This window comes from Hemiscyllium ocellatum, chromosome 31, assembly GCF_020745735.1.
Source record: "Hemiscyllium ocellatum isolate sHemOce1 chromosome 31, sHemOce1.pat.X.cur, whole genome shotgun sequence".
Lineage (NCBI taxonomy): Eukaryota > Metazoa > Chordata > Chondrichthyes > Orectolobiformes > Hemiscylliidae > Hemiscyllium > Hemiscyllium ocellatum.
This window is the reverse complement of record NC_083431.1, coordinates 46,252,477-46,279,575: the sequence shown is the minus strand read 5'-3', so window position 1 is coordinate 46,279,575 and position 27,099 is coordinate 46,252,477. Positions and strand designations below refer to the sequence as shown.

At 45.4% G+C, this 27,099-nt stretch overlaps 1 protein-coding gene across 1 annotated transcript in view; it reads right to left on the bottom strand.

Annotated features, from left to right (window-relative positions):
- Window positions 1-88: 88 nt before the first annotated feature.
- The window catches only part of LOC132830362 (GAS2-like protein 2A), a 102,230-nt gene continuing 75,219 nt past the window's right edge, over window positions 89-27,099 (bottom strand). The window contains exon 6 of the mRNA XM_060848009.1: window positions 89-3,749. Within this exon, the coding sequence (XP_060703992.1) occupies window positions 1,967-3,749 (1,783 nt within the window). The 3' untranslated portion in view covers window positions 89-1,966. The remainder of the gene's footprint in view (window positions 3,750-27,099) is intronic.

The window sequence follows — 27,099 nt, the reverse complement described above, 5'->3', positions numbered from 1 at the left end:
TGAATATAAATCAACAAATAAATTTCCATTTTAGCTGATCCCTGAGAAGTCATTCCCAAGAATTTGACATTTCAAAGTAACAAACCTGTGAGAGGCTGCAGCACCTCAAGTGGCAGGAGGGCATTATTACAGCATGGCACGTTAATATGACATTGCCCATTATCAGTGCGGCCTGAGGAATTGATGAAGCAAGTCTTAACAAGTTGTTAAAACCCCATTAAGTCACACAAATGTTTCAATGAAAAATCTCTTTATTGAAAATAGTTATGATTGTCTACTCCTTTTCCAGAAATTATTTTGACTGTAAAATAAATTAGCAACAGTACAGCAACAAAAATAATTTCTTCGTAAAATGTGGATGCGATAGAATTGGAAGTCTCTGGTGCGGGATAGGAAGGGTCAGTGTACTGGTGAACAATTCTCCCACTGGTAAGTGCATCACAATTATGAACCCTCAGTTGCTTTCCAATTAAGGCACTAGATGTGGCAAAGTCCTGTGTGTTAGCAACTTCACCACATGGAACACAAGAGAACATATCATCCAATAACCACAACCATCATTCCAAGCCCTTGTTAATACTTAGCATAGCTTCTGCATAATCATCTGGTACTTATAAGCCATAGGATCATTGGAAATTAGGATTCATTTAGCATTTTAAGACCATAAGACATAGGAGTGGAAGTAAGGCCATTCGGCCCATCGAGTCCATTCCGCCATTCAATCATGGCTGATGGGCATTTCAACTCCACTCACCAGCATTCTCCCCGTAGCCCTTAATTCCTCATGACATCAAGAATCTTTCAATCTCTGCCTTGAAGACATTTAGCGTCCCGGCCTCCACTGCACTCCGCTGCACTGAATTCCACAGACCCACCACCCTCTGGCTGAAGAAATGTCTTCGCATTTCTGTTCTGAATTGACCCCCTCTAATTCTAAGGCTGTGTCCACGGGTCCTAGTCTCCTCGCCTAATGGAAACAATTTCCTAGCGTCCACCCTTTCCAAGCCATGTATTATTTTGAACCATTTCTACCATTCAATCATCATGTATAAGAACACCTGTCTTGTCATGGTTCTATTATCCTTAATACTCTGACCTAGCAAATATCCATCAGCATTGAGCTTTCAATTGAGCTCAATTAGCCTCAACAGTTTTGTAGTGGACACAGTCCAAGTTTCTATTCCCAATTCTGTTAGGATTATGCGTTCATTGATCCCACCCCCGAATGGCTGGGCTCTCAATTTAAAGTTGATCATTGATATAACCCCATGTTCCATTTGGCCTGGCCCTCACATACTCGTGTGTCAGGGGTGGACTCGAGATCAAAGAATTAGGACTATTCAGGTTGTTATCCAAATATGAATACAGGGGAGAAATTAGGATTTCATATCTGACCAAGTGGGAATAAACAGTATTATTAATAACCTGATCAAAAACAAAGAAGACACCATATAAATCTATAAAACAAGTGACATTGTGATAAGCTCATTATAATCATTTGTGAAACTACTTATAAACACATCAAAACCGAATCAGAGTTTGTAAACAATTAGTTTTGAAACCCCACACTTTAATTGATTCACTCTTGCTGATCATGGTATAAAGATGGTCATTTGATAAGGAACAAAATGTCTTTCACTTAATGCCCCTTTGATTGACTTTCAAACTTTTTATCACTTTCTGGATGAGCGTGTGCCATCTCCTCGATTGGGTTAATTAGCATTAAATAGTGCAATTGTTACGCTGCTGGTTTTTTTGTACCTTTTGTCTTATGCAATTATCACCAGGTTTAATTTCATTATAAAACGTGTTGGCTTTCAGAGTGACCGTGGACCTGGCTGAGCGGTTTCTTCTGCCTTGCAATGGAGTGTTTGTGTTGAGGAACAACATACACACACTAAAATATTGATGGTCAATAAACAGATTGCTTGAGGTTGAGCTATTACTCAGGTTTTCTTTCAAGCTTTTAAACCCAAGATTCCTCATCTTCTTGTCTTTGCCCAGCGTCCTGTATAATGGATTGCTGTGCTGCAGTTCTGTCACTTGGCGAAACACTGCGCTGATGAACCCAAAAGTCTTCTCCTGAACCAAGATCCTCCTCAGGTTTGGTGAAATGTAAAGCCGGGATCTGTCTTCCCTGAACTTTGGACTTCGAAACCTTGCTGTTGGCTTTGTGGGATTTCTGGGAGTTTCCAGATTTTGTCACACCCTTTACAGTTTTGTCTGCCTCTCTGTAGGATAACGGAGTGGGAATTCTTGATGGCTTCTTCTCAGGTCGGTTGTCCCTCCTGGGCCGGATCTTGGGGCGAAGCTTCAGTTTGTAGATGGAAGGAACTCTCTCCGGCTTTCTCAGTGACCGCTTTTGTCTTTCCTGTTGAGCTTTGGCTTTCTGGAGAGTGCAGGGTGGATCTATCCATTCCAGCGAGGAATTAGTATCAGATCCTTCATTTGTGGATCTGGAATTCACCTCAACGGCGTTCAAATTATTCTGAGCCAACATGATTTGACTCTTCACATTATTGAGGTTAGTGCCTTTAAAGTCATTGGTCTGTTGATTGCACTGAACAGATTTTGATCCAATCTTAGTACAGCTTTCACTTTTCACTTCAATTCTGTTGGGAAAAGGTGTGACGGTTTCAACAGAGGACAAAGCTGTTGCTTGTGGATTAGCACTCGATTTAGTGAGCAACATCTTTGGGCCCTTTGCTATCCAGTTCTCAATGTCCACCCGATTAAGTTTCTGTGTTCCACTAACAAGTTCAGCCAGAACAGCGTTAAAACTGCTGCCATTCTCAGTCACTCTCCCTGTCTGGGTTGACGCCACATTGATACAGCTGTAAGGCCGACTAGTGTTCTCACAAAGACTGGGGAGTGAGGAAACCGAACGTTTGGATGAAGTCGGAGAATCAGGTTGCTTACATTTTGAAGAACTGGACAGACCGGGGGCCAAAGCAAATGCATTAGGTTCACTGCCCTCCACATTGTCCTCATGTAGACCCACCTGCAGAGCCTTCATATTGGACACAATTTCATCTTCGAGGCTCTTGTAGAGTTCTGACTCTTGTGTAGGATTGATGGGAGGAGGTGTGTATGTACACAGCTCGCGCATGTCACTGTTCACACTTTTGTTATTATTGTTATTGAGGCTGTAAGGCTCAGGCGTCCACGAGCGCATCCGACTTTTTGGTGGAGACCACGTCCTGTCTCCATCGTGTGGTGGCTTGCTGACACACTTTGGCTCCTGCCAACAGCCTTCTTGACAGGTACGGTCCGGGCTGAGAGGGCGATGAGACACTTGACCCTTGTCACTTCTCCTCTCGGCAACTTGAACAAGGGAGAGCTTACTGACCCGGCTGGGCACAGGCGAATTACTCCGCACTGAGCCTTTCAAAGTTCGGGGGGTCATTTCAGAAGAGGATTTCTGGGAAACTGCACTGGTGCTTGGCTTGCCTTCATTTGAGTTACTTTGGTCCACTCTAGACTCAGTAAACTGGGCACTGGTCCAAGTCTGGTTCAACCTGGTATTGGGTTGTTGAGGAACAGCAAGCTGACTTGGTACTTTTTTGGCATCCACTGGAGACACAAGGGTGTGTTTGTTATCCCGGGTCGCAGAATATTTAGAAGGTGCTGGCAAAGTCCTGCTCCTCTCTCGCCCCGTTCGAGCTGCTGTGGTAGCGTTGGAGTTGGCTTTGGTGCTCTCAACGTTCCCTGACGTCTGGTAGGAAGGAGTAACTGGCCGATCTTTCTGCCTAAATCAGAGACATTTCCATTAGCAAGAAAGAAATGCATTAGTTTATCCTCAAGGTTAACTGAGGTGATCTTTAGTTAAGTAAAATTGATTATGGGGTAGAAATTTCTCCACACAGCGTAGGCCTCTTGAGTAGAAAATGACGGTTTGCAAGAGGGGACCAATTTCTCACCATACAATGTTCCCTGAGGGCTCTTGTGATGTAGTGGTAGCATCCATGCCTCTGAGCCAGGAGGTCCAGGTTCAAGCCCCCCTGCCCCAGAGGTGTGTAATACCATCACTGAACAGGCTGGTTAGAAACTATTTGCAATGTTCAATACTGGATCTGGGCCTGTGTTATAGACACTGCCGTTAGGTAAAGGCTCCCTAAAACAAGTGCTCACCCAGTTGGCGATGTAAGGTGAGTGATTCAGTGCCTGCTTTAGGATTCTCCCCACCCACCTTTGTAGTCAGGTGGTGATCAAAGCAGCAGGTATCAATGAACTGATTAGGAATTTACAATAGACACATCAGACACAGAAGCTAAGAGAATGTAAACAGTTTCCCCACAGCTCCACAGCACGGTGTATTGCATGAATACAGCATCCAGATCAAGGACAGCATTAGCAGCAAGAGCAGGTGTGTTCTCATTCCTTTACAGGATATGGGCATTGCTGGTAAGCCAAGCATTTGTTGACCATCTCTAACTGCCCTTGAGGAGTTAATGAGTTGTCCCCAACTGCAATTACTCCCATATCTGTTGAATGGGAGAGCACTAGGATTTTGACCTAATGACACTGAAAGAATGGCAGTATATTTCCAAGTCAGGTATGGAGGGGAACTTGAAGATGGTGGTGTTCCATACAGTTGCTGCCTTTATATTTCTGGATGGTCATGGTCCCAGGTTTGGAAAGTGCTATAGAAGGAGATTCTGTATATTTCTGCAGCATGTTTTGTGGACGGTACATGTTACTGCTGCAGAGAATCTGTGATGGACAAAGTGAATACTGTAGGTCAGGTGCCAATCAAACGGGTGCTTTTTGCGAGAAGGTTTCGAGTTTCTTGAATTAGAATCCCTACAGTGAGGAAACAGGCCCTTCGGCCCAACAAGTCCACACTGACCCTCCGAACAGTAACCCACCCAGACCCATTCCTCTACCCTATTACTCTACATTTACCCAGACTACTGCACCCAATCTACACATCCCTGAAAACTGTGGACAATTTAGCATAGCCAATTCACCCTGACCTGCACATCTTTGTGATTATGAGAGGAAATATTCTCACCCAGAGGAAATCCCCATAGACATGGAGAGAATGTGCAAACCCCACATGGGCAGTCGCCCGAGGCTGGAACCGAACCCGGGTCCTTGGCGGTACGAAGCACCGGTGCTAACCACTGAGCCACTATGCTGCCCGTTGTTGGAGCTGCACTCGTCCAAGCAAGTGGAGAGGATTCATTATGCTCCTGACCTGTGCTGTGTTGATGGTGGCAGACAGGAGGTGAGTTACTCAGCTCAGAATTCCCAGCATTTCATTTGCTCTTGTAGCAGCAGTATAGATATGGGCTAGTAGTGCATAGTTTCTGGTCAATGGTAACCCCCAGGGTAATGATAGTCAGTTTGCAATGATGGTAACACCATTGAATATCACGGGAAAATGGTCAGATTGTCTCGTGTTGGAGATAGTCACTATTTGGCATTGGTGCAGGACAAATGCAGTTTACCACTTGACATCATAAGCCTGATTGTTGCAATGGTCTAGCTGCAAGCTGGCACTATCCTGGAACACAATGTTCTGGAACGGAGAATGATTAACCTCCAACAACCACAGACTGTGTTATGTGTTATGTATGATGTAGGGTGTGTGATTTTATACACATTTTTAAATCATTTATTTTTGAGTTGGATATTTGAGTTTTGAAATTGTGGAATATGGATTTTCTGTCTGTAGGGGTTTAACGATTAATTTTTAAGTATTTTCGCACTCATGGGGATTTATTTTTAAACTGTTTGAGACAGATAGCCTCCAAGAACAAATGGGTTTTTGCTTACACTGAAGGAGTTTACAAGTGAAAGTACACAATCTAGGATATAAGGTTTTCCAGTGGAAGATTCTGGACAGTTTTTAAGCTTGGGGAAATATCCATAACCTGGAGAGAAACCTTTCAGTTTTATTTTCAGTTTGGATAGTTCTACAGCAATCTTAGCTGAATATTGATGTGTAAAATGGTTTAGATTTGTTAAAAAAAACTTCAGTCCAGGGAGTTTAATAATAATTCCAAACCAGAAGTGTTTGGGTAAAACCATGAAGGGACTCTGAAGCTGAGAAAATTTGAACTCAGGCATATGAAGACTCCAGGTAGACACGAACATGGGGAGCTAAAAAATACACTAAATTCATGAGATGATATAGAGTCATAGAGATGTACAGCACAGAAACAGATCCTTCGGTCTAACCTGTCCATGCCGACCAGATATCCCAACCCAATCTAGTCCCACCTGCCAGCACCCAGCCCATATACCTCCAAACCCTTCCTATTCATATACCCAAATACCTCTCAAGTGTTGCAATTGTACCAGCCTCCACCACTTCCTCTGGCAGCTCATTCCATACACGTACCACCCTCTGCGTGAAAAAGTTGCCCCGTAGGTCTCTTTTACATCTTTCCCCTCTCACCCTAAACCCTCTAGTTCTGGACTCCCCGACCCCAAGGAAAAGACCTTGTCTATTTATCCTATCCATGCCCCTCATAATTTTGTAAACCTCTATAATGTCACCCCTCAGCCTCCGACGCTCCAGGGAAAACAGCCCCAGCCTGTTCAGCTTCTCCCTATAGCTCAAATTCTCCAACCCTGACAACATCCTTGTAAATCTTTTCTGAACCTTTCAAGTTTCACAACATCTTTCCAATAGGAAGGAAACCAGAATTGCACGCAGTATTCCAACAGTGACCTAACCAATGTCCTGTACAGCCACAACGTGACCTCCCAACTCCTGTACTCAATACTCTGACCAATAAAAGAAAGCATACCAAACGCCTTCTTCACTATCCTATCTACCTGCGACTCCACTTTCAAGGAGCTATGAACCTGCACTCCAAGGTCTCTTTGTTCAGCAACACTCCCATAGACCTTACCATTAAGTGTAGAAGTCCTGCGAAGATTTGCTTTCCCAAAATGCAGCACCTCGCATTTATCTGAATTAAACTCCATCTGCCACTTCTCAGCCCATTGGCCCACCTGATCAAGATCCTGTTGTAATCTGAGGTAACCCTCTTCGCTGTCCACTACACCTCCAATTTTGGTGTCATCTGCAAACTTACTAACTGTACCTCTTATGCTCACATCCAAATCATTTATGTAAGTGACAAAAAGTAGACATTTAACTCCATGTTTCAAAACCTTTACCTTTGTGTTATAGGTGAATAGTTGTTTTTTTCTTGTACTTTACCTTCATTTGTTTTGTAAAATAAACTTCCATTTTACTGTCAAAATCCAAATTTGCAGTATCACTAGCTTATATTCAAGTGAGGAACCACCTCAACAAAACCAAAATATGATCTATCAAGCCAGATTTCAGCCTGGAAAGAGCTTGTCCAGTAATAATAACAACTGTGATCTTAACATAGGTATGACTACATCTTTGATAGCTTGTAGCTTGGCCTTCAGTCATGGGATGAGGGCATCACTGGCATTTATCACCCTAATTTTCCAGAGGGCAGTTAAGAGTTAACCACATTACTGTGGATCTGGAGTCACATGTAGGCCAGACCAGGTTGGGACAGCAATGTCCTTCCCTAAAGGACATAAGGGATGAGCTTTTTCCTGACAATCAGCAATGGATTCTTGGTCATCATTAGATTCTTAATTCCAGATTTTTATTGGATTCAAATTCCACCATCATCTGTGGTGGGATTCGAATCAGGCTTCACCAGAGCATTATCTGGGTCACAGAGTCTAGCGATAATACCACTAGGTCATGGCCACACACACACGTTATGCAGTTACAAGGAGGGACATTAAGTTGAACCTATGACCATCCCCTTGGTGAGAGAATGGACAGCTAAAGATTGAAGGAAGGAGTCAGTTGACCTGAAACTCTGCAGTTTGATCGACCCAGAATTTCAAATCAGGCTGAATTCCGATATCATCTTGTGGAGTAAAAGACAGCTGCTTTGCTAAGAGATGAAGGAGGAATGGTAGATGGAGTTTAATTCAGATAAATGTGAGGTGCTGCATTGTTGGAAAGCAAATCAGAGCAGGACTTATACACTTAATGGTAAGGCTCTGGGGAGTGTTGCTGAACAAAGAGACCTTGGAGTGCAGGTTCATAGCTCCTTGAAAGTGGAGTCGCAGGTAGATAGGATAGTGAAGAAGGTGTTTGGTATGCTTTCCTTTATTGGTCAGAGCACTGCGTATAGGTCATGTTGCAGTTGTACAAGACATTACTGAGGCCACTTTTGGAATATTGTGTGCAATTCTAGTCTCCCCGCTATCGGAAAGATGTTGTGAAACTTGAAAGGGTTCTGAAAAGATTTACAAGGATGTTGCCAGGGTTGGAGGATTTGTGTTACAGGGAGAGGCTGAACAGGCTGGGGCTGTTTTCCCTGGAGCATCGGAGGCTGAGGGGTGACCTTATAGAGGTTTATAAAATCATGAGGAGAATGAATAGAATAAATAGACAAGGTCTTTTCCCTGGGTCGGGGAGTCCAGAACTAGAGGGCATAGGTTTAGGGTGAGAGTGGAAAGATTTAAAAGGGACCTAAGGGGCAATGATTTCACGTAGAGGGTTGTGTGTGTATGGAAAGAGCTGCCAGAGGAAGTGGTGGAGGCTGGTACAATTTCAACATTTAAAAGTCTTCTGAATGGGTATGTGAATAAGAAGGGTTTAGTGAGGTATGGGCCAGGTGGTGGCAAATGGGACTAGATTCAGTTGGGATATCTGGTCGGCATGGATGAGTTGGACTGAAAGCACTGTTTCTGTACTGTACATCTCTATGACTCTAAGTAGACAGATGGACACTACAAGGGAATGGGTACTATCAACTTACCAGCCCTGCCTCCATTTACAAGACCAGGTCACTAGGGGGCAGAGGTACTCAGTTAATGTCTGCTTCCAGTTTGGACTGGAACGTGAACTATAACCTCCTGCCCCCAATTCTACTGCGACCAACTGAGCTATATTCTCATTCAGCCTTGCTGAATGCTGCATCAGTGACAGTGAAAAAGACAATGACATATTGCAGGTGGATAGAGCAGGATTCACAGAAGGTGGTGTTGCCACACGTCTGCCGCACTTGTCCTGGTATCTGCAAAGATCAAAGTTTTGGGAAGTACCACCAAAGGAAGCTTGGCGAGCTAATACTGTACACCCTAGTATGGAGTACACATTGCTACATCAATGCACAAGGAAGCTTGGTGAGTTAATACTGTACACCCGAGTATGGAGTACACATTGCTACATCAATGCAGAAGGGAGCTTGGTGAGTTAGTACTGTACACCCGAGTATGGAGTACACATTGCTACATCAATGCAGAAGGAGGCTTGGTGAGTTAATACTGTACACCCGAGTACGGAGTACACATTGCTACATCAATACAGGAGGAGGCTTGGTGAGTTAATACTGTACACCCGAGTATGGAGTACACATTGCTACATCAATGCAGAAGGAGGCTTGGTGAGTTAGTACTATACACCCGAGTAAGGAGTACACATTGCTACATCAATGCAGAAGGGAGCTTGGTGAGTTAGTACTGTACACCCGAGTACGGAGTACACATTGCTACATCAATGCAGAAGGGAGCTTGGTGAGTTAGTACTATACACCTGAGTACGGAGTACACATTGCTACATCAATGCAGAAGGGAGCTTGGTGAGTTAGTACTGTACACCCGAGTACGGAGTACACACTGCTACATCAATGCAGAAGGGAGCTTGGTGAGTTAGTACTGTACACCCGAGTACGGAGTACACACTGCTACATCAATGCAGAAGGGAGCTTGGTGAGTTAGTACTATACACCCGAGTACGGAGTACACACTGCTACATCAATGCAGAAGGGAGCTTGGTGAGTTAGTACTATACACCCGAGTACGGAGTACACATTGCTACATCAATGCAGAAGGGAGAGAATGTTTAAACTGAATGTAGTCAGACCTAAGTTTTCATCCCAGCTGATAATATTATGAGTGGACAAGTCATAAGCTGACTAAAATCTGGCTTGATCGATGATGTTTTGGTTTTGAAAACAAGCATGGGTCTGAGACACATTCTCTCCAATTTTGCAAATGGCACAACACTGGGTAGGAGGGTGACCTGTGAGGAGGATGCAGAGATGCTTCAGTGTAATTTGGATAAGTTCCTTTAGTGGGCGGACCAAGTACAATGTGGATAAATGTGAGGTTATCTACTTTGGTAGCAAGGACAGCAAGGTAAATTATTGTCTGACTAATGAGACTTGGAAAATGGGGAGGTGCAACAAGACCTGGGTGTCCTTGTACACCAGTCCCTGAAAGTAAGCATGCAGGTACAGCAGGCAGTGAAGACGGTAAATGGTATGTTAGCCTTCATAGTGAGAGGATTCGATACAGGAGTGGGAATGTCTTGCTGTAATTGTACAGAGGCCCTGGTGAGACCACATCTGAAATACTGTGTGTAGTTTTGGTCTCCTTATGCTTCTAAATGAGATAAAAATTAGTGGAAGCCACAGAATTGGGAAACAGAGGATAACTAAAAAAGCAATAAGGTGGGAGAAGATGCGATATGGGTGTAAGTTCGTTAGTGATATACAAGAAGATTGCAAGAGTTTTTTTAGAAGTCTAAAAGGCAAGAGAGAGGCAAGTGTGGACAATGAACTGTTAGAAGATGAGGCTGGAGAAGTAGTAATGGGGAACACAGACATGGTGGAGGAACTGAGTAGGTACTTTGCATCAGTCTTCACAGTGGAACACACCAGAGTCAGGGGACAGAGGTGAGTATTGTGGCTATCACTAAGGAGAAGGTAGTGGGGAAGCTGAAAGGTCTGAAGGTGGATAGATCAGCTGGACAATATGGACGATATTATCCAGAGCTCTGAAGGAGATAGCTGAGGAGACTTTTGGTGTTGGTGGTGATCTTTCAGGAATTAACGGAGTCATGGAGGGTCCCAGAGGACTGGAAAATTGCTGATGGCAACATTCCTATTTAAGAAGGGAGGGAGACAAAACTCAGAAAACCACAGGCCGTTTAGCCTGACCTCAGTTGTTAGTCAAATTCTAGAAGCCATTATTAGGAATGAAATTGCTGAGTATTTGGAGGTACTTGGACAGAATAGGCATGGCTTCGTCAAGGGGACATCATGGCTGACAAATCTGTTAGAATTCTTTGAGGAGGTAACAAGTAAGTTCAACAAAGGAGAGCCAGCAGACACAAGCTATTTGGATTTCCAGAAGATTTGTTGACAAGGCATGGGTGGCTGCTAAATAACATATAACAGCCTGTGGTGTTAAGGGCAAGGCACTGGCTAAAACACTGAATGTTTTCACAATGGAGTTAGGGAGAGTTCTCAGTGCTAAAGTGATCAAAGGGAGAAAGCGGGAAGAGGTGACTGAGTTGGATCATCAGCCATGATCATATTGAATGGTGCAGCACCCTCGATGGGCTGAATGGCTTTCTCTTGCTCCTATGTTTCTATCTAGAAACCTATCCACATTTACAGACTTCACTTCTGTCTTTAATTATATCTTACACTCATTGTATGTTCAGAGAAGGGGAGTGGGAGGTTACGACACCACAAGCAACTGGGGCCGTTAGATCATAATAAATAGGAACTGGATTATGCCATTCGATGCTTCAAGCCTAATCTGCCATTCAGTAGAATCATGGTTGATGCAATGTTCCTCACACCCATTTTCCTGCCCTTTGCTGTAACTCGAGTCCGCTACTGACCAAAACTCTTGTGACAATAAAATCGAATTGTGAATTCTATGTATACACACAAGGATTCTTCCCCCACATCTCGCTGTGACAAGGATTTCCAAAGACTCACAGCCATCTAAGAAAGAAATTCCTCCTCATCTCAGTCTTAAATTGGCACCCCTTAAATCTGAGACTATGCTGTCTGGTCCTAGACTTCCCAAGAGGGGCAAATCCTGTCAAGCCCCTTAAGAGTCCCCTTTGTTTGAATGAGGTCACCTCTCATTCCAAATTCCAGTGGGTAGAGTCCCAACCTATTTCACCTTTGTTCAGAAGGACAGTCCCTCCATCCCAGGGATCATCCAAGTGAACTTTCTCTGAACTGCCTGCAATGAACTAAAACCTTCCTTAAATAAGGGGACCAGACTGCTCACAGTCTTCACCAGCACCTTGTACAGTTGCAGTAAGACTTCCCTACTCTTATTCTCCAACCCCCTTGAAATAAAGGCCAACATTCCATCAGCCTTCCCGATTACCTGCTACGTCCATGTGCGAGCTTTCTGTGTGTCATGTCAATCCCCTTGTGTTGCAACTTTCTGCAGTTTATTTCCTTTTAAATAACGCTCTGTTCGTTTGCTCCCCCTTCCAAGTCGAACAACTTCATATTTTCCCATATATACTCCATTTGCCAACCTTTTGCCCACTCACTTAACCTATTGCTGTCTCCGCATAAACTGTTTGCATCGCTCTCGTAACTACTTTAGAGTCGTCGGCAAATTCGGCTCCAGTACATTTACTGCCTTCCTCGTAAGTCATCGAGATATATTATAAACAGTTGCAGCCTCAGCATTGATCCTTGTGGTACCCCACTGCTCACCAGTTCCCAACCTGAAAACTTTTTCCCCACTCGCTGTTTCCTACCTTTTAGCCAACTCTCTACACACATCAATATATAACCATGGGCTCTTATGTCATGAGTTAATCTCTCGTGAGGTAGCTTGTTGATTGCTTTCTGGAAGTCTGAGTACAACACATCTATTGGTTTCCCTCTATCCATTCTGGCTGAGACTTCCTCAAAGAATTCTCATAGTCAGGCACGATTTCCCAGTCATAAAGCTATACAATCAAAAATAGAGTCTTAAGTAGCTTTGCAGAACAGAGAGAACTGGGGATTCACATACATAATTCTTTGATGTTTGTGTCAAATATAGATATGGTAATTAAGAAGGCATTTTGCATGCCTGGCTTCATTCCTCAAATGTTTGAGCCTAGGAGTTGGGACGCCATATTGGGGACATTGGTGAAGCCTCTTCTGGAGTACTGTGTGCAGTTCTGGTCGCCCTGTTATTGGAAGTACATCATTAAGCTGGAGAAGGTTCAGAAGAGATTTACCAGGGTGTTGCTGGGAATGGAGGGTTTAAGACAGAAAAATAGGCTGGATAGGCTGGGACTTTTCTCACTGGAGGGTAGGTGGTCAAGGGGTGACCTTATAGAGGTTTGCAAAATCATGAGGGGCACAGGTAAGGGGAATGGCAGGTTCACTAAATAAACCCAGGGTGGGAGATTTCCAGACCAGGGGCATATTCATAAGGTGACAGGAGAAAGATTTTAAAAAGAATGTGTGCAGCAATTTTTCGGGGTACAGTTACAATGTTTAAAATTTACTTAGGTAAGTACGTGAATAAGAAACATTTGAAGGGACATGAGGGTGGCACAGTGGCTCAGTGGTTAGCACAGCTGCCTCTCAGTGCCAGGGACCCAGGTTCAATTCCAGACTCGAGGTGACTGGGTGGAGTTTGCACATTCTCCCTGTGTCTGTGTGGGTTTCCTCCCAAAGACATGCAGTTGGGTGAATTGGGCATGCTAAAATGCCCATTGTGTTCAAGGGTATGTAGGCTAGATGCATTAAGTCAGGGGAAATATACAGTAATGGGGTAGGGGAATGAGTCTGGGTGGGATACTCTTCGGAGGGTCAGTGTGGTCTTGTTGGGCCAAATGGCCTGTTTCCACACTGCAAGGATTCTATGAGTCAAGGTAGGTGGGACTACTTGTTTTGGGATTATGATCGGCATGGGCTGGTTAGACCAAAAGTTTCTGTTTCTGTGCTGTGTGACTCTGCATGGTTACATTATGATCATACAAATGTGCTGTTTTTACTTCTTTCATAACTGATTCCAACATTTTTCCAACAATGGATGTTGAGCTAATTAACCTACAGTTACTCACTCTTTGCCCCCCCCCCCTTCATTTTGCCAATATAACAGAGGACAGGTAGTCCAGAGCAATGCCCGATCATGGCAGGAGACAGCAGCATCAGTCACAATATTGCTCAGAAGAATTCTACATAAGGAGTTTGATGTCATATCTTCTTGCTGTGGTTCAACTCCCCCAACAAACTGGGCGTTTAATTAGCAGAATAGGCAGTGGCATGAATAATTGTAGTCTCACAGGGAAATCACCAGGTTCCTGTAATGTAGCCTCAAACAGCTGGTGCCCCTGCCTGCTAACTGTGTTCAAAAAGGAAGCAGACTCCTGCTGAAATCTCCATTTTCCTGACGTAAGAAACCAAGTTGTGTCACAGTTAAATGCTCATTAGTAACCTGCGGCCGAGGCATGATTAGCTTGAACATCCTATTGGGATAGATTGGGTGGATTATAAAAACCCTAACATGTTTCCATCACCTTCATTGCATTTACTTAGTCAAAACAGGAGACGTGGGGAGAAGTCAGAACAGTATCTCCTGGTGATAGCAAGCTGCCAAGTAAACTTGAGGTGTAAAGTACTACTCTGCAGGAAAGCCAATAGGAAGAGTACACTGCAGCTCAAATAGTGTACCAAGTGAATTCAGGGCTCAGTGGTACAACGAATGGGCTTGGATAAAAAAAGTCCTTTAAAAGATTGGTGGAATGCTAGCTGTTATCTAAGGTAGTGCTGGAACACAAAGGAAGTTACGTTCTAGTTAAATAAAGCTCAGGTTTAGTTCTGGACACAGCATCTGAGGCCATGGGTAGAGTAGCAATGCAGATACACCTAGAATAATACGAGAGCTAAAGTAGTTTAAAACCGTGCAGACAGATTATATAAACTAGGCTTGTATTGAGGATAGAGCCTTCAGTCAATTGGGTTTAAGGAACAGGGGTAGCTGGATCTGATTGTGTAGGTTATAATTTCGTTTCCGTTGCAAAGTTATAGCTTTTGCCATTTCAGTTTAATTTTCCATTCAATAAATCCCATGAGTAATGGAAACTGCAGTTTAAATTTAGCCAGAGAAAATTACACTTTATCATCATTGGCATCGTTATAACAGCACCACTGAAGGGAGAATATGACAAGCTTACAGAAGCACAGTCCATTACAAATGCCACATTCAAAGATACAATAATAACGTTGATAAAATATGAAGAGAAGAGTAATTGTTAAATGTGAAGGAAAATGTAACTCTTCTCCAGCATTTAGAAGCTCACCAATAGAGTTTAGAAAATTCTGGGCAAATGTTACTCGATACATGGACCCCAATAAGAAAATTAATTTCTGCTGTAAAGTGCTGAGACACTACTGGGGGTCCTGAAGTTGTCATGGAAACCCAGAGTCAGGGTCCGACCTAACTGCAAAGAGAACTGAAGGAGTAAATCTCTCTCGGGGAGACACAAAACAGAAATTGCTGGAAAAGCTCAGCATCCGCAGGGCAGCATGGTGGCTCAGTGGTTAGCACTGCTGCCTCAGAGGTGGAGGGATCCAGGTTCGATGCCAGCCTTGGGTGACTGCCTGTATGGAGTTTGCACATTCCTCCAGGTGCTAAGATTTCCTCCCACAATCACAAAGGTGTGCAGGTCGGGATGAATTGGGCCATGCGAAATTGTCCGTGGTTTCCAGGGATGTATAGGATAGGTGCATTAGTCAGGGGTAAATGTAGAGTAATAGGGTCTGGGTGAGTTACTCTTTGGAGGGTCAGTGTGGACTCGTTGGGCTGAAGGGCCTGTTCCCACATTGTCGGGATTCTATGATCGATCTGTGGAGAGAAATCAGTGTTCACGTTTCAGGTTCGCAGATCCAAACTGTGACCACTTCAGTTTGACCTCCCATTCACCAAAATCCAAACTGATTTTTAAAAAATTCATATGTGGTATGTGGAGGCCAGTATTTATTGCCCAACCCTAATTGCCCTGAGGATAGTTAAATATCAACCCCACTGCTGTGGCTCTGGAGCCACATATAGGCCAGACTGGGTAAGGATGGCAGCTTCCTTCCTTAAAGGGCATGAGTGAACCAGGTGAGTTTTTCCCAACAATTGCCACATGGTCATCATTAGATTCCTAATACCAAATATTCGTTGAATTCAAATCCCACCATCTGCCCTGGCAGGATTCGAAGCTGAGTCCCCAGGACGTGACCAGGATTGATAGTCTAGTGATAATACCACTCCACCATCACCTCCCCGTGTCAATCAAAACCCAAATTAAAGGTGACTGTAACCTTTTGGACATCTTGCCTTGTATTTAAGCAATTAATTGAAATGGGGAGGGTGGTGGCATGGTGGTAATGTCACTAGGTTAGTAATCCAGAACCTCAGGTTCGGAAATCGGTGATTAAATGCCAAGCTGACAGTGACCATATCAATTGTTGTAATAACTCACGCCACTGTCAAGGGGTGTAAAAACCCAGCTGGTTCTTTAATGCCCTTTACTGAAGGAAATCTGCCATCCTTATCTGGCCTGAGCGTACATGTGACTCCAGATCCACATCAATGCAGCTGACTCTTAATCAGCCCCTGGGCAATTAGGGATGGGCAATAAATGTTGGCCTGGTCTGGCCAGGGATGTCCACTTCCCATGAACCAATCAGAAAACACAATCAAAATGGGTTGGGGAAGAACTACAGTCCACACTTTAAGCACAACGCATTCTGTAACCAGATTTTGAAACATGTGAAATCATTCATCCTCTGATGCCTTTTCTGCCATTCCATTAGATTGTGACCTTTAATAGCTTTGTCTCTTCCAATGCTGACAAGTTAGATGCGCAGACCCTTCTTAGAATAGCAGTCAGACACCAGACAGGCCATCAAACAAGAAACCCAGCCACTGGAACTGACACTGAGCTCAGTAAATACAGTATAAACACAGCCTCAGTGTAAGTGATTCCCTTTTATTCAGAGGCTGGACTGACAATGATAATGTTAAATACAGAACTAATTTGTAGAATAAAGCTGTGTTTTGTGTAAGCATTAGCTGGACATCTGAGAGCAGATTAATGCAATGACTGGCTGGTCTCTTGTACCAAATAATCAGCTGTTAAACAGATCCATTTAGATGAATAGCCAGCATTAAATATCCTTATTTAAGAGGTGGAAAACAAGTTGCTCAGTTACATCACGTCACTTGCATGCGTGGGGACTGTAAATCAAAGCACATTTTACTTAATGGAATAGAAACAGGGGCAAATTGTACACATCAAACAAAACCTGTACACATAAATGAAGTGACATGGAGGAGGCCTGTCAGTGTATTGTACTGGCTCAGATTCTCCTGGAAATTCCAAGGCATGAGCATTGCGTCAGAATTTAGTGCTCACTCCCAGTTCCCCTCAAGGAAGTGGGCGCTATGGTCTTCTTCCCGAATGATACCACAGTACCTGTGGAGAAGATGCTCCAGTTATACAGAAACAGACATATGCAGTACGATCAGGTTGGGGGCCTGTACATTCTGGTACCAGGGAGCAGCACAGACTGCAGTTGTGTCAGGAACCTGCAAAGTTACACACACACACACACGCACACAGACACACACGCAGACACACACACACAGACACAAACACAGACACACACACACACACACACAAACACAGACACAAACACAGACACACACAGACACAAACAGACACACACACACAGACGCACACACACACATGACTTCCCATGTCAATTCCCCTATGTATTCCCCTCCAAAAAAGAAGCCTTAATGATGGAAAATTCAAAGGATTTGCTTCCATTAAGTTAAACAATTAAAAAGGAGGCTAACCCTCACTCCGACCCCAACCCTAACCCAACATACCATGCACTTTCCCAACTGCTCTTCCTCCGACTTCGTATTTCCCCTGACAAACATCCCCACCTCCATGAGCACACACCATCAAGCACCAACCTCCCCAACCACCAGCCCAATACCAACAAGCCCTGCTGGCCACCTCCCTCACCAGTCTTATCAAATCATCTCCCCTCCTCTTTCAGCGTCCCAATTGCCCCCAGCACCAATACCTTACCCCCCCCCCCCCCATGGCCCTGATATCCTGTTCCACTGTCTGACAGCCTATCACACCCTGGCCATTCTGTCACTAACTTGGCACCATACCCACCTGGCACTAGGTATCTTGTTGTGCTGCTGAACTTATAAATCTTAGAATGTGGCGCACTGCTACAAAGGGAAGTGGGCTTTGATTTCCCTGACTATCCTGCAGTGCAGGGGAACTGTGCTGGTTTCAGCTCCTCTGCAGTTCTGAAGGAGCCAGATTAGAATCCCCAGCGATATGTGCAGGGGCCCAGTACTAATGGTTCCATACAACTGAAGCCTGAATGCCTTGCTGCCGTACTCTGAACTGATTTGTAATAAAGGGCCTTGCTCAGGGCCTAGCATTAGTTTTTGTTTTATTAACCTTCGTCTCCGCCGTATCTGCTCTCAGGAGGACCAGTTCCAATACCGAACAACCCAGATGGCCTCCTTCTTCAAAGACCACAATTTCCCCCCAGACGTGATCGACGATGCTCTCCACCGCATCTCCTCCACTTCCCGCTCCTCTGCCCTTGAACCCCGCCCCCTCCAATCGCCACCAGGACAGAACCCCACTGGTTCTCACCTACCACCCCACCAACCTCCGGATACATTGTATCATACTTCGTCATTTCCACCACCTCCAAACAGACCCCACCACCAAGGATATATTTCCCTCCCCATCCCAATCAGCATTCCGGAAAGATCACTCCCTCCGTGACTCCCTCATCAGATCCACACCCCCACCAACTCAACCTCCACTCCCGGCACCTTCCCCTGCAACCGCAAGAAATGCAAAACCTGTACCCACACCTCCCCCCTTACTTTCCTCCAAGGCCCCAAGAGATCCTTCCATATCTGCCACAAATTCACCTGCACCTCCACACACATTATTTACTGCATCGCTGCACCCGATGTGGCCTCCTCTATATTGGGGAGACAGGCCGCCTACGTGCGGAACATTTCAGAGAACACCTCTGGGACACCTGCACCAACCAACCTAACAGTTCCGTGGCTGAACACTTTAACTCCCCCTCCCACTCTGCCAAGGACATGCAGGTCCTTGGCCTCCTCCATCGCCAGACCATGGCAACACGACGCCTGGAGGAAGAGGGCCTCATCTTCCGCATAGGAACCCTCCAACCACAAGGGATGAATTCAGATTCCTCCAGCTTCCTCATTTCCCCTCCCCCCACCTTGTCTCAGTCCCAACCCTCGGACTCAGCACCGCCTTCTTGACCTGCAATCTTCTTCCTGACCTCTCTGCCCCCACTCCCACTCTGGCCTATCACCCTCACCTTAACCTCCTTCCACCTATCGCATTCCCAACGCCCCTCCCCCCAAGTCCCCCCTCCCTACCTTTTATCTTAGCCTGCTTGGCACACCCTCCTCATTCCTGAAGACGGGCTCATGCCCGAAACGTCGAATCTCCTGCTCCTTGGATGCTGCCTGACCTGCTGCGCTTTTCCAGCAACACATTTTTCAGCCTTTTTTCTCAGGCTTTGTAATGAATGGAAGGGAAGGGAGCCATTTTTAAAAAAAATGAAGGAAAAGCTAGATGTTTAAAATGTAAAGCATATCCAAGTAGGGCTCAATTCCAATCCCAGGTCAGTGTTGTGGGAGGGAGAGGTAATTGAAGATTAATTACATAGTCAGTTCGGATTACTGCTTTATATTGTTTGTCAGTGACCCCAATCTGCAAGGGAAATGCGAGTGTGCAGATGTCAGGTGAAATATTGTGGATTGGTTGTGAATGTTCTGTTCTCCCATGACCCCTGTGGTGGGTCCGCATGCAGACAGTCAGACACAAGTAGCAATGAATGGAGCCCTGGAGCAGTTTGTGTCATGATGTGCCATGCTGCTATATGAAGAACATGGAAGGAGAAAACCTATAATCTCTGGCAAAGAGAGACCACTGGCAACATCAGCACCTCTCCGCAAGAAGCAACAGTCCAATTAACTCGGAGGATGGAGGGCAATGCTTCTGGGACAAGCCGCCACTCAATGTAGGATCGTTGAAACATATACCAGAAAGCACAGCAGCAATGTTTAACCTCACCACATCACTGGTGGTCAAAGTTTGTGCGAAGATTTGTAGCTCGGGTGCTTGTTGTAGTGGTTCTGTTCGCCGAGCTGGAAGTTTTGGTTGCAAACGTTTCGTCCCCTGGCTAGGCGACATCATCAGTGCTCTGGAGCCTCCTGCGAAGCGCTTCTTTAATGTTTCTTCCGGCATTTATAGTGGTCTGTCCTTGCCGCTTCCAGGTGTCAGTTTCAGCTGTCCGCTGTAGTGATTGGTATATTGGGTCCAGGTCGATGTGTCTGTTGATGGAGTTTGTGGATGAAAGCCATGCCTCTAGGAATTCCCTGGCTGTTCTCTGTCTGGCTTGCCCTATGATAGTAGTGTTTTCCCAGTCGAATTCATGTTGCTTGTTGTCCGAGTGTGTGGCTACTAGGGACAGCTGGTCGTGTCGTTTCGTGGCTAGTTGGTGTTCATGTATGCGGATTGTTAGCTGTCTTCCTGTTTGTCCTATATAGTGTTTTGTGCAGTCCTTGCATGGTATTTTATAAACTACATTAGTTTTGCTCATGTTGGGTACTGGCTCCTTTGTTCTAGTAAGTTGTTGTCTGAGCGTGGCTGTTGGTTTGTGTGCCGTTATGAGTCCTAGGGGTCGCAGTAGTCTGGCTGTCAGTTCTGAAACGCTCCTGATGTATGGTAGTGTGGCGAGTCCTTTTGGTTGTGGCATGTCCTCGTTCCGTGGTCTATCTCTTAGGCATCTGTTGATAAAGTTGCACGGGTATCCGTTTTTGGCGAATACCTTGTATAGGTGTTCCTCTTCCTCTTTTCGCAGTTCTGGTGTACTGCAGTGTGTTGTAGCTCTTTTGAATAGTGTCCTGATGCAGCTTCGTTTGTGTGTGTTGGGGTGGTTACTTTCATAGTTTAGGACTTGGTCTGTGTGTGTTGTTTTCCTGTGTACCCTTGTGGTGAATTCTCCGTTCGGTGTTCTCTGTACTATCACGTCTAGGAATGGGAGTTGGCTATCCTTTTCTACTTCTCTCGTGAATCGGATGCCTGTGAGTGTGGCGTTGATGATCCGGTGTGTTTTTTCTATTTCCGTGTTTTTGATGATTACGAAAGTGTCATTGACATATCTGACCCAGAGTTTGGGTTGAATTTGTGGTAGGGCTGTTTGCATAACTGCCTCTGCTATGAGTCCCGAGATTGGTGATCCCATGGGTGTTCCGTTGATTTGTTCGTATATCTGATTGTTGAATGTAAAGTGTGTAGTGAGGCATAAGTCCAGTAGTTTAAGTATGCCATCTTTGTTGATAGGTTCCGCCTCCTGGTTTCTGTTATGTATGTCCAGTAGGTTGGCTATTGTTTCTCTGGCTAGGGTTTTGTCAATCGAAGTGAACAGTGCCGTCACGTCGAATGAGATCATGGTTTCTTCAAGGTATAGCTTCTTCAAGCTATACAAGGTATTCGCCAAAAACGGATACCCACGCAACTTTATCAACAGATGCCAAGAGATAGACCACGGAACGAGGACATGCCACAACCAAAAGGACTAGCCACACTACCATACATCAGGAGCGTTTCAGAACTGACAGCCAGACTACTGCGACCCCTAGGACTTATAACGGCACCCCAAACCAACAGCCACGCTCAGACAACAACTTACTAGAACAAAGGAGCCAATACCCAACATGAGCAAAACTAATGTAGTTTATAAAATACCATGCAAGGACTGCACAAAACACTATATAGGACAAACAGGAAGACAGCTAACAATCCGCATACATGAACACCAACTAGCCACGAAACGACACGACCAACTATCCCTAGTAGCCACACACTCAGACAACAAGCAACATGAATTCGACTGGGAAAACACTACTATCATAGGGCAAGTCAGACAGAGAACAGCCAGGGAATTCCTAGAGGCATGGCATTCATCCACAAACTCCATCAACAGACACATCGACCTGGACCCAATATACCAATCACTACAGCGGACAGCTGAAACTGACACCCGGAAGCAGCAAGGACAGACCACTATAAATGCCGGAAGAAACATCAAAGAAGCGCTTCGCAGGAGGCTCCAGAGCACTGATGATGTCTCCTAGCCAGGGGACGAAACGTTTGCAACCAAAACTTCCAGCTCGGCGAACAGAACCACAACATCACTGGTGGTGGTGAGGCCGATTTCAGAACTTTCTCTATCAGAGCTTTCTCGATAAAACCTCTCTCTCTCGATGAACCACTAGTGGTAATTCGAGCTGAGGCCTTCACACTTGATGGAACTTTTTAGGGTGGCACGGTGGCTCAGTGGATAGCACTGCTGCCTCACAGCCCCAGGGACCCAGCTTCAAGTCCAGCCTCGGTCGACTGGCTGTGTGGAGTTTGCGTGTTCTCCTTGTGTCTGCATGGGTTTTCTCTGGGTGATCCAGTTTCCTCCCACAATTCAAAGGTGTGCAGTTGAGGTGAATTGGCCGTGCTAAATTGCCCACAGTGTTAGGTGTATTAGTCAGAGGGAAATGGGTCTGGGTAGGTTACTCTTTGGAAAGTAGGTGTGGACTTGGGCCAAATGGCCTGTTTTCACACTGGAAGGAATCTAATCTCTGTATTTAGCCTAAGGATTTGGGAGAAAATACCTCCCCCTTATTTCTTCTTCTCTGCAACCCACCCATCTCAGGATTGTAGCTCTTATACTCAAGTGTCCTTTATGATAGAGACTCACGTTTTTCCAAATGCTGTTATAAGAATAATGGGTCCGGGGTTCCTTGTTCTCTCTCTTGCTCCATTCTCAAATACTGAGGGGACATTGGCTTCCAATCTTGCAGGAATCACTCCAGAATTTTGCAAGATAATCACCCGTGACTATCACTCTCGTCACATCCTTCAACACTCTGGGATTAAAAACTATCAGGTCCGAGAATTTTAGCAACTCTCAGCTCCCGTGAATTTCTCCAAGACAATTTTCTTACTAACACTAATTTCCTTCAACTCTTCATTCTCCCAGTCAAGTCTGGGGACTTTATTTTGTATCTTTCTCAAGGAAAACAGAGACATTTTTTTCCATGTAAGCAAATAGCTACAGCTGATGTTAATTTTAATACATATTGTTACCTAGATTTTAAGGAATTCCAGATGTTAGCTGTCAGTCCTTCAAGATCCTGAGCGGTTCTCCCCCAAGTCCCTATGACTTCATCAATATGTGCAGGTCTTACCGCACACTCAGTGTTAACTCATTCAGACTCACACCAACAAACTCAAGAATAGCTTCTTCCCTGCTGTTATCAGAGTTTTAAATGAAACTCTCATATATTAGGTTAAAAATCACACAACGCCAGATAATAGCCCAACAGGTTTTATTTGGAAGCACTAGCTTTCGGAGTACTGCTCCTTCATTAGGCACGGATGAAGGAGCAACGCTCCGAAAGCTCGAAGAGAAAATGCTGGACAAATCTCAGCAGGTCTGGCAGCTTCTGTAAGGAGAGAAAAGGGCTGATGTTTCAAGTCTAACTGACTCTTTGTCGTCAGCTCCGGAAGCTAGTGTTTCCAAATAAACCTGTTGGGCTATAACCTGGTGTTGTGTGATTTTTAACTTTATCCACCCTAGTCCAGCACCGGCACCTCCACATCATTACTCCAACTCATATATTAGAGGTGATTCTCTCTCCACCTTCTCTGTTGCAGTAAAACTATATTCTGCGTTCTATTCTCTTACCCTGATGCACTACTGTAAGATATGATTTGTCTGGTTAGTGTGCAAAACAATACTTCTCAGTGTATCTCAGTACACGTGGTAATAATAATCAAACCAAATATGCAATGCAAACAGTTTTCAATCTTTACAAATCTGCATCTAAGCAACTTGGGCCTGTCTTCAAATGTTTCCAAATTAAAGTTCATATCAACCCAGATTGCGTCAGTCAAACACTCCACTTCCAATAAATAGAGTCATAGAGATGTACAGCATGGAAACAGACCCTTCGGTCCAACCTGTCCATGCCGACCAGATATCCCAACCCAATCTAGTCCCACCTGCCACCACCTGGCCCATATCCTTCCAAACCCTTCCTATTTATATACCCATCCAGATGCCTCTTAAATGTTGCAATTGTACCAGCCTCCACCACATCCTCTGGCAGCTCATTCCATACACGTACCACCCTCTGCGTGAAAAAGTTGCCCCTTAGGTCTCTTTCATATTTTTCCCCTCTCGCCCTAAACCTATACTCTCTAGTTCTGGACTCCCCAACCCCAGGGAAAGGACTTTGTCTATTTATCTTATCCATGCCCCTCATAATTTTGTAAACCTCTATAAGGTCACCCCTCAGCCTCTGACGCTCCTGGGAAAACAGCCCCAACCAGCACAAATCCTCCAACCCTGGCTACATCCTTGTAAATCTTTTCTGAACCCTTACAAGTTTCACAACATTTTTCTGATAGGAAGGAGACCAGAATTGCACGCAATATTCCAACAGTGGCCTAACCAATGTCCTGTATATCTGCAACATGACCTCCCAACTCCTGTACTCAATACTCTGACCAATAAAAGAAAGCATACCAAACGCCTTCTTCACTATCCTATCTACCTGCGACTCCACTTTCAAGGAGCTATGAACCTGCACTCCAAGGTCTCTTTGTTCAGCAACACTCCCCAGGACCTTACCATTAAGTGTATAAGTCCTGCTAAGATTTGCTTTCCCAAAATGCAGCACCTCACATTTATCTGAATTAAACTTCATCTGCCACTTCTCAGCCCATTGGCCCATCTGGTCAAGATCCTGTTGTAATCTGAGGTAACCCTCTTCGCTGTCCACTACACCTCCAATTTTGGTGTCATCTGCACACTTACTAACTGTACATCTTATGCTCGCATCCAAATCATTTATGTAAATGACAAAATGTAGAGGACCCAGCACCGATCCTTGTGGCACTCCACTGGTCACCGGCCTCCAGTCTGAAAAACCCTCCACCACCACCCTCCGTCTTCTACCTTTGAGCCAGTTCTGTATCCAAATGGCTAGTTGTCCCTGTATTCCGTGAGATCTAACCTTGCTCACCAGTCTCCCATGGGGAACCTTGTCGAACGCATTACTGAAGTCTATATAGATCACATCTACCGTTCTGCTCTCATCAATCCTCTTTGTTACTTATTCAAAACACTCAATCAAGTTTGTGAGACATGATTTCCCCATGCACAAAGCCATGTTGACGATCCTTAATAAGTCGTTGCCTTTCCAAATACGTAAGTAAAAACAATGACTGTAGATGCTGGAAACTAGATTCTTGATTAGTGGTGCTGGAAGAGCACAGCAGTTCAGGCAGCATCCGAGGAGCAGGAAAAGCTTTTGCCCAAAACGTCGAATTTCCTGCTCCTCGGATGCTGCCTTTCCAAATACATGTGCATCCTGTCCCTCAGGATTCCCTCCAACAACCTGCCTAGCACTGATGTCAGGATTAGTGGTGCTGGAAGAGCACAGCAGTTCAGGCAGCATCCAACGAGCAGCGAAATCGATGTTTTGGGCAAAAGCCCTTCATCAGGAATAAAGGCAGTGAGCTGGAAGCATGGAGAGATAAGCTAGAGGAGGGTGGAGGTGGGGAGAGAGTAACATAGAGTACAATGGGTGAGTGGGGGAAGGGATAAAGGTGATAGGTCAGGGAGGAAAGGGTGGAGTGGATAGGTGGAAAAGAAGATAGGCAGGTTGGACCAGTCCGGATAAGTCATGGGGACAGTGCTGAGCTGGAAGTTTGGAACTAGGATGAGGTGGGGGAAGGGGAAATGAGGAAGCTGTTGAAGTCCACATTGATGCCCTGGGGTTGAAGTGTTCTGAGGCAGAAGATGAGGCGTTCTTCCTCCAGGCATCTGGTGGTGAGGGAGCAGCGGTGAAGGAGGCCCAGGACCTCCATGTCCTCGGCAGAGTGGGAGGGAGAGTTGAAATGTTGGGCCACGGGGCGGTGTAGTTGATTGGTGCGGGTATCTCGGAGATGTTCCCTAAAGTGCTCTGCTAGGAGGCGCCCAATCTCCCCAATGTAGAGGAGACCGCATCGGGAGCAACGGATACAATAAATGATATTAGTGGATGTGCAGGTGAAACTTTGATGGATGTGGAAGGCTCCTTTAGGGCCTTGGATAGAGGTGAGGGAGGAGGTATGGGCACAGGTTTTACAGTTCCTGCGGTGGCAGGGGAAAGTGCCAGGATGGGAGGGTGGGTAGCAAGGGGGCATGGACCTGACCAGGTAGTCACGGAGGGAATGGTCTTTGCGGAAGGCGGAAAGGGGTGGGGAGGGAAATATATCCCTGGTGGTGGGGTCTTTTTGGAGGTGGCGGAAATGTCGGCGGATGATTTGGTTTATGCGAAGGTTGGTAGGGTGGAAGGTGAGCACCAGGGTCGTTCTGTCCTTGTTACGGTTGGAGGGGCGTGGTCAGAGGGCAGAGGTGCGGGATGTGGACGAGATGCGTTGGAGGGCATCTTTAACCACGTGGGAAGGGAAATTACGGTCTCTAAAGAAGGAGGCCATCTGGTGTGTTCTATGGTGGAACTGGTCCTCCTGGGAGCAGATACAGTGGAGGTGGAGGAATTGGGAATACGGGATGGCATTTTTGCAAGAGATAGGGTGGGACGAGGTGTAATCCAGGTAGCTGTGGGAGTCGGTGGGTTTGTAAAAACATGTCAGTGTCAAGTCGGTCGTCATTAATGGAGATGGAGAGGTCCAGGAAGGGGAGGGAGGTGTCAGAGATGGTCCAGGTAAATTTAAGGTCAGGGGGGAATGTGTTGGTGAAGTTGATGAATTGCTCAACCTCCTCACGGGAGCATGAGGTGGCGCCAATGCAGTCATCAATGTAGCGGAGGAAGAGGTGGGGAGTGGTGCCGGTGTAATTACGGAAGATCAACTGTTCTACATAGCCAACAAAGAGACAGGCATAGCTGGGGCCCGTACGTGTGCCCATGGCTACCCCTTTGGTCTGGAGGAAGTGGGAGGATTCAAAGGAGAAATTGTTAAGGGTGAGGACCAGTTCAGCCAAATGAATGAGAGTGTCAGTGGAAGGGTACTGTTGGGGACGTCGGGAGAGGAGAAAATGGAGGGCTTGGAGGCCCTGGTCATGGCGGATGGAGGTGTAGAGGGATTGGATATCCATGGTGAAGGTGAGGCGTTGTGGGCCAGGGAAACGGAAGTCTTGGAGGAGGTGGAGGGCGTGGGTG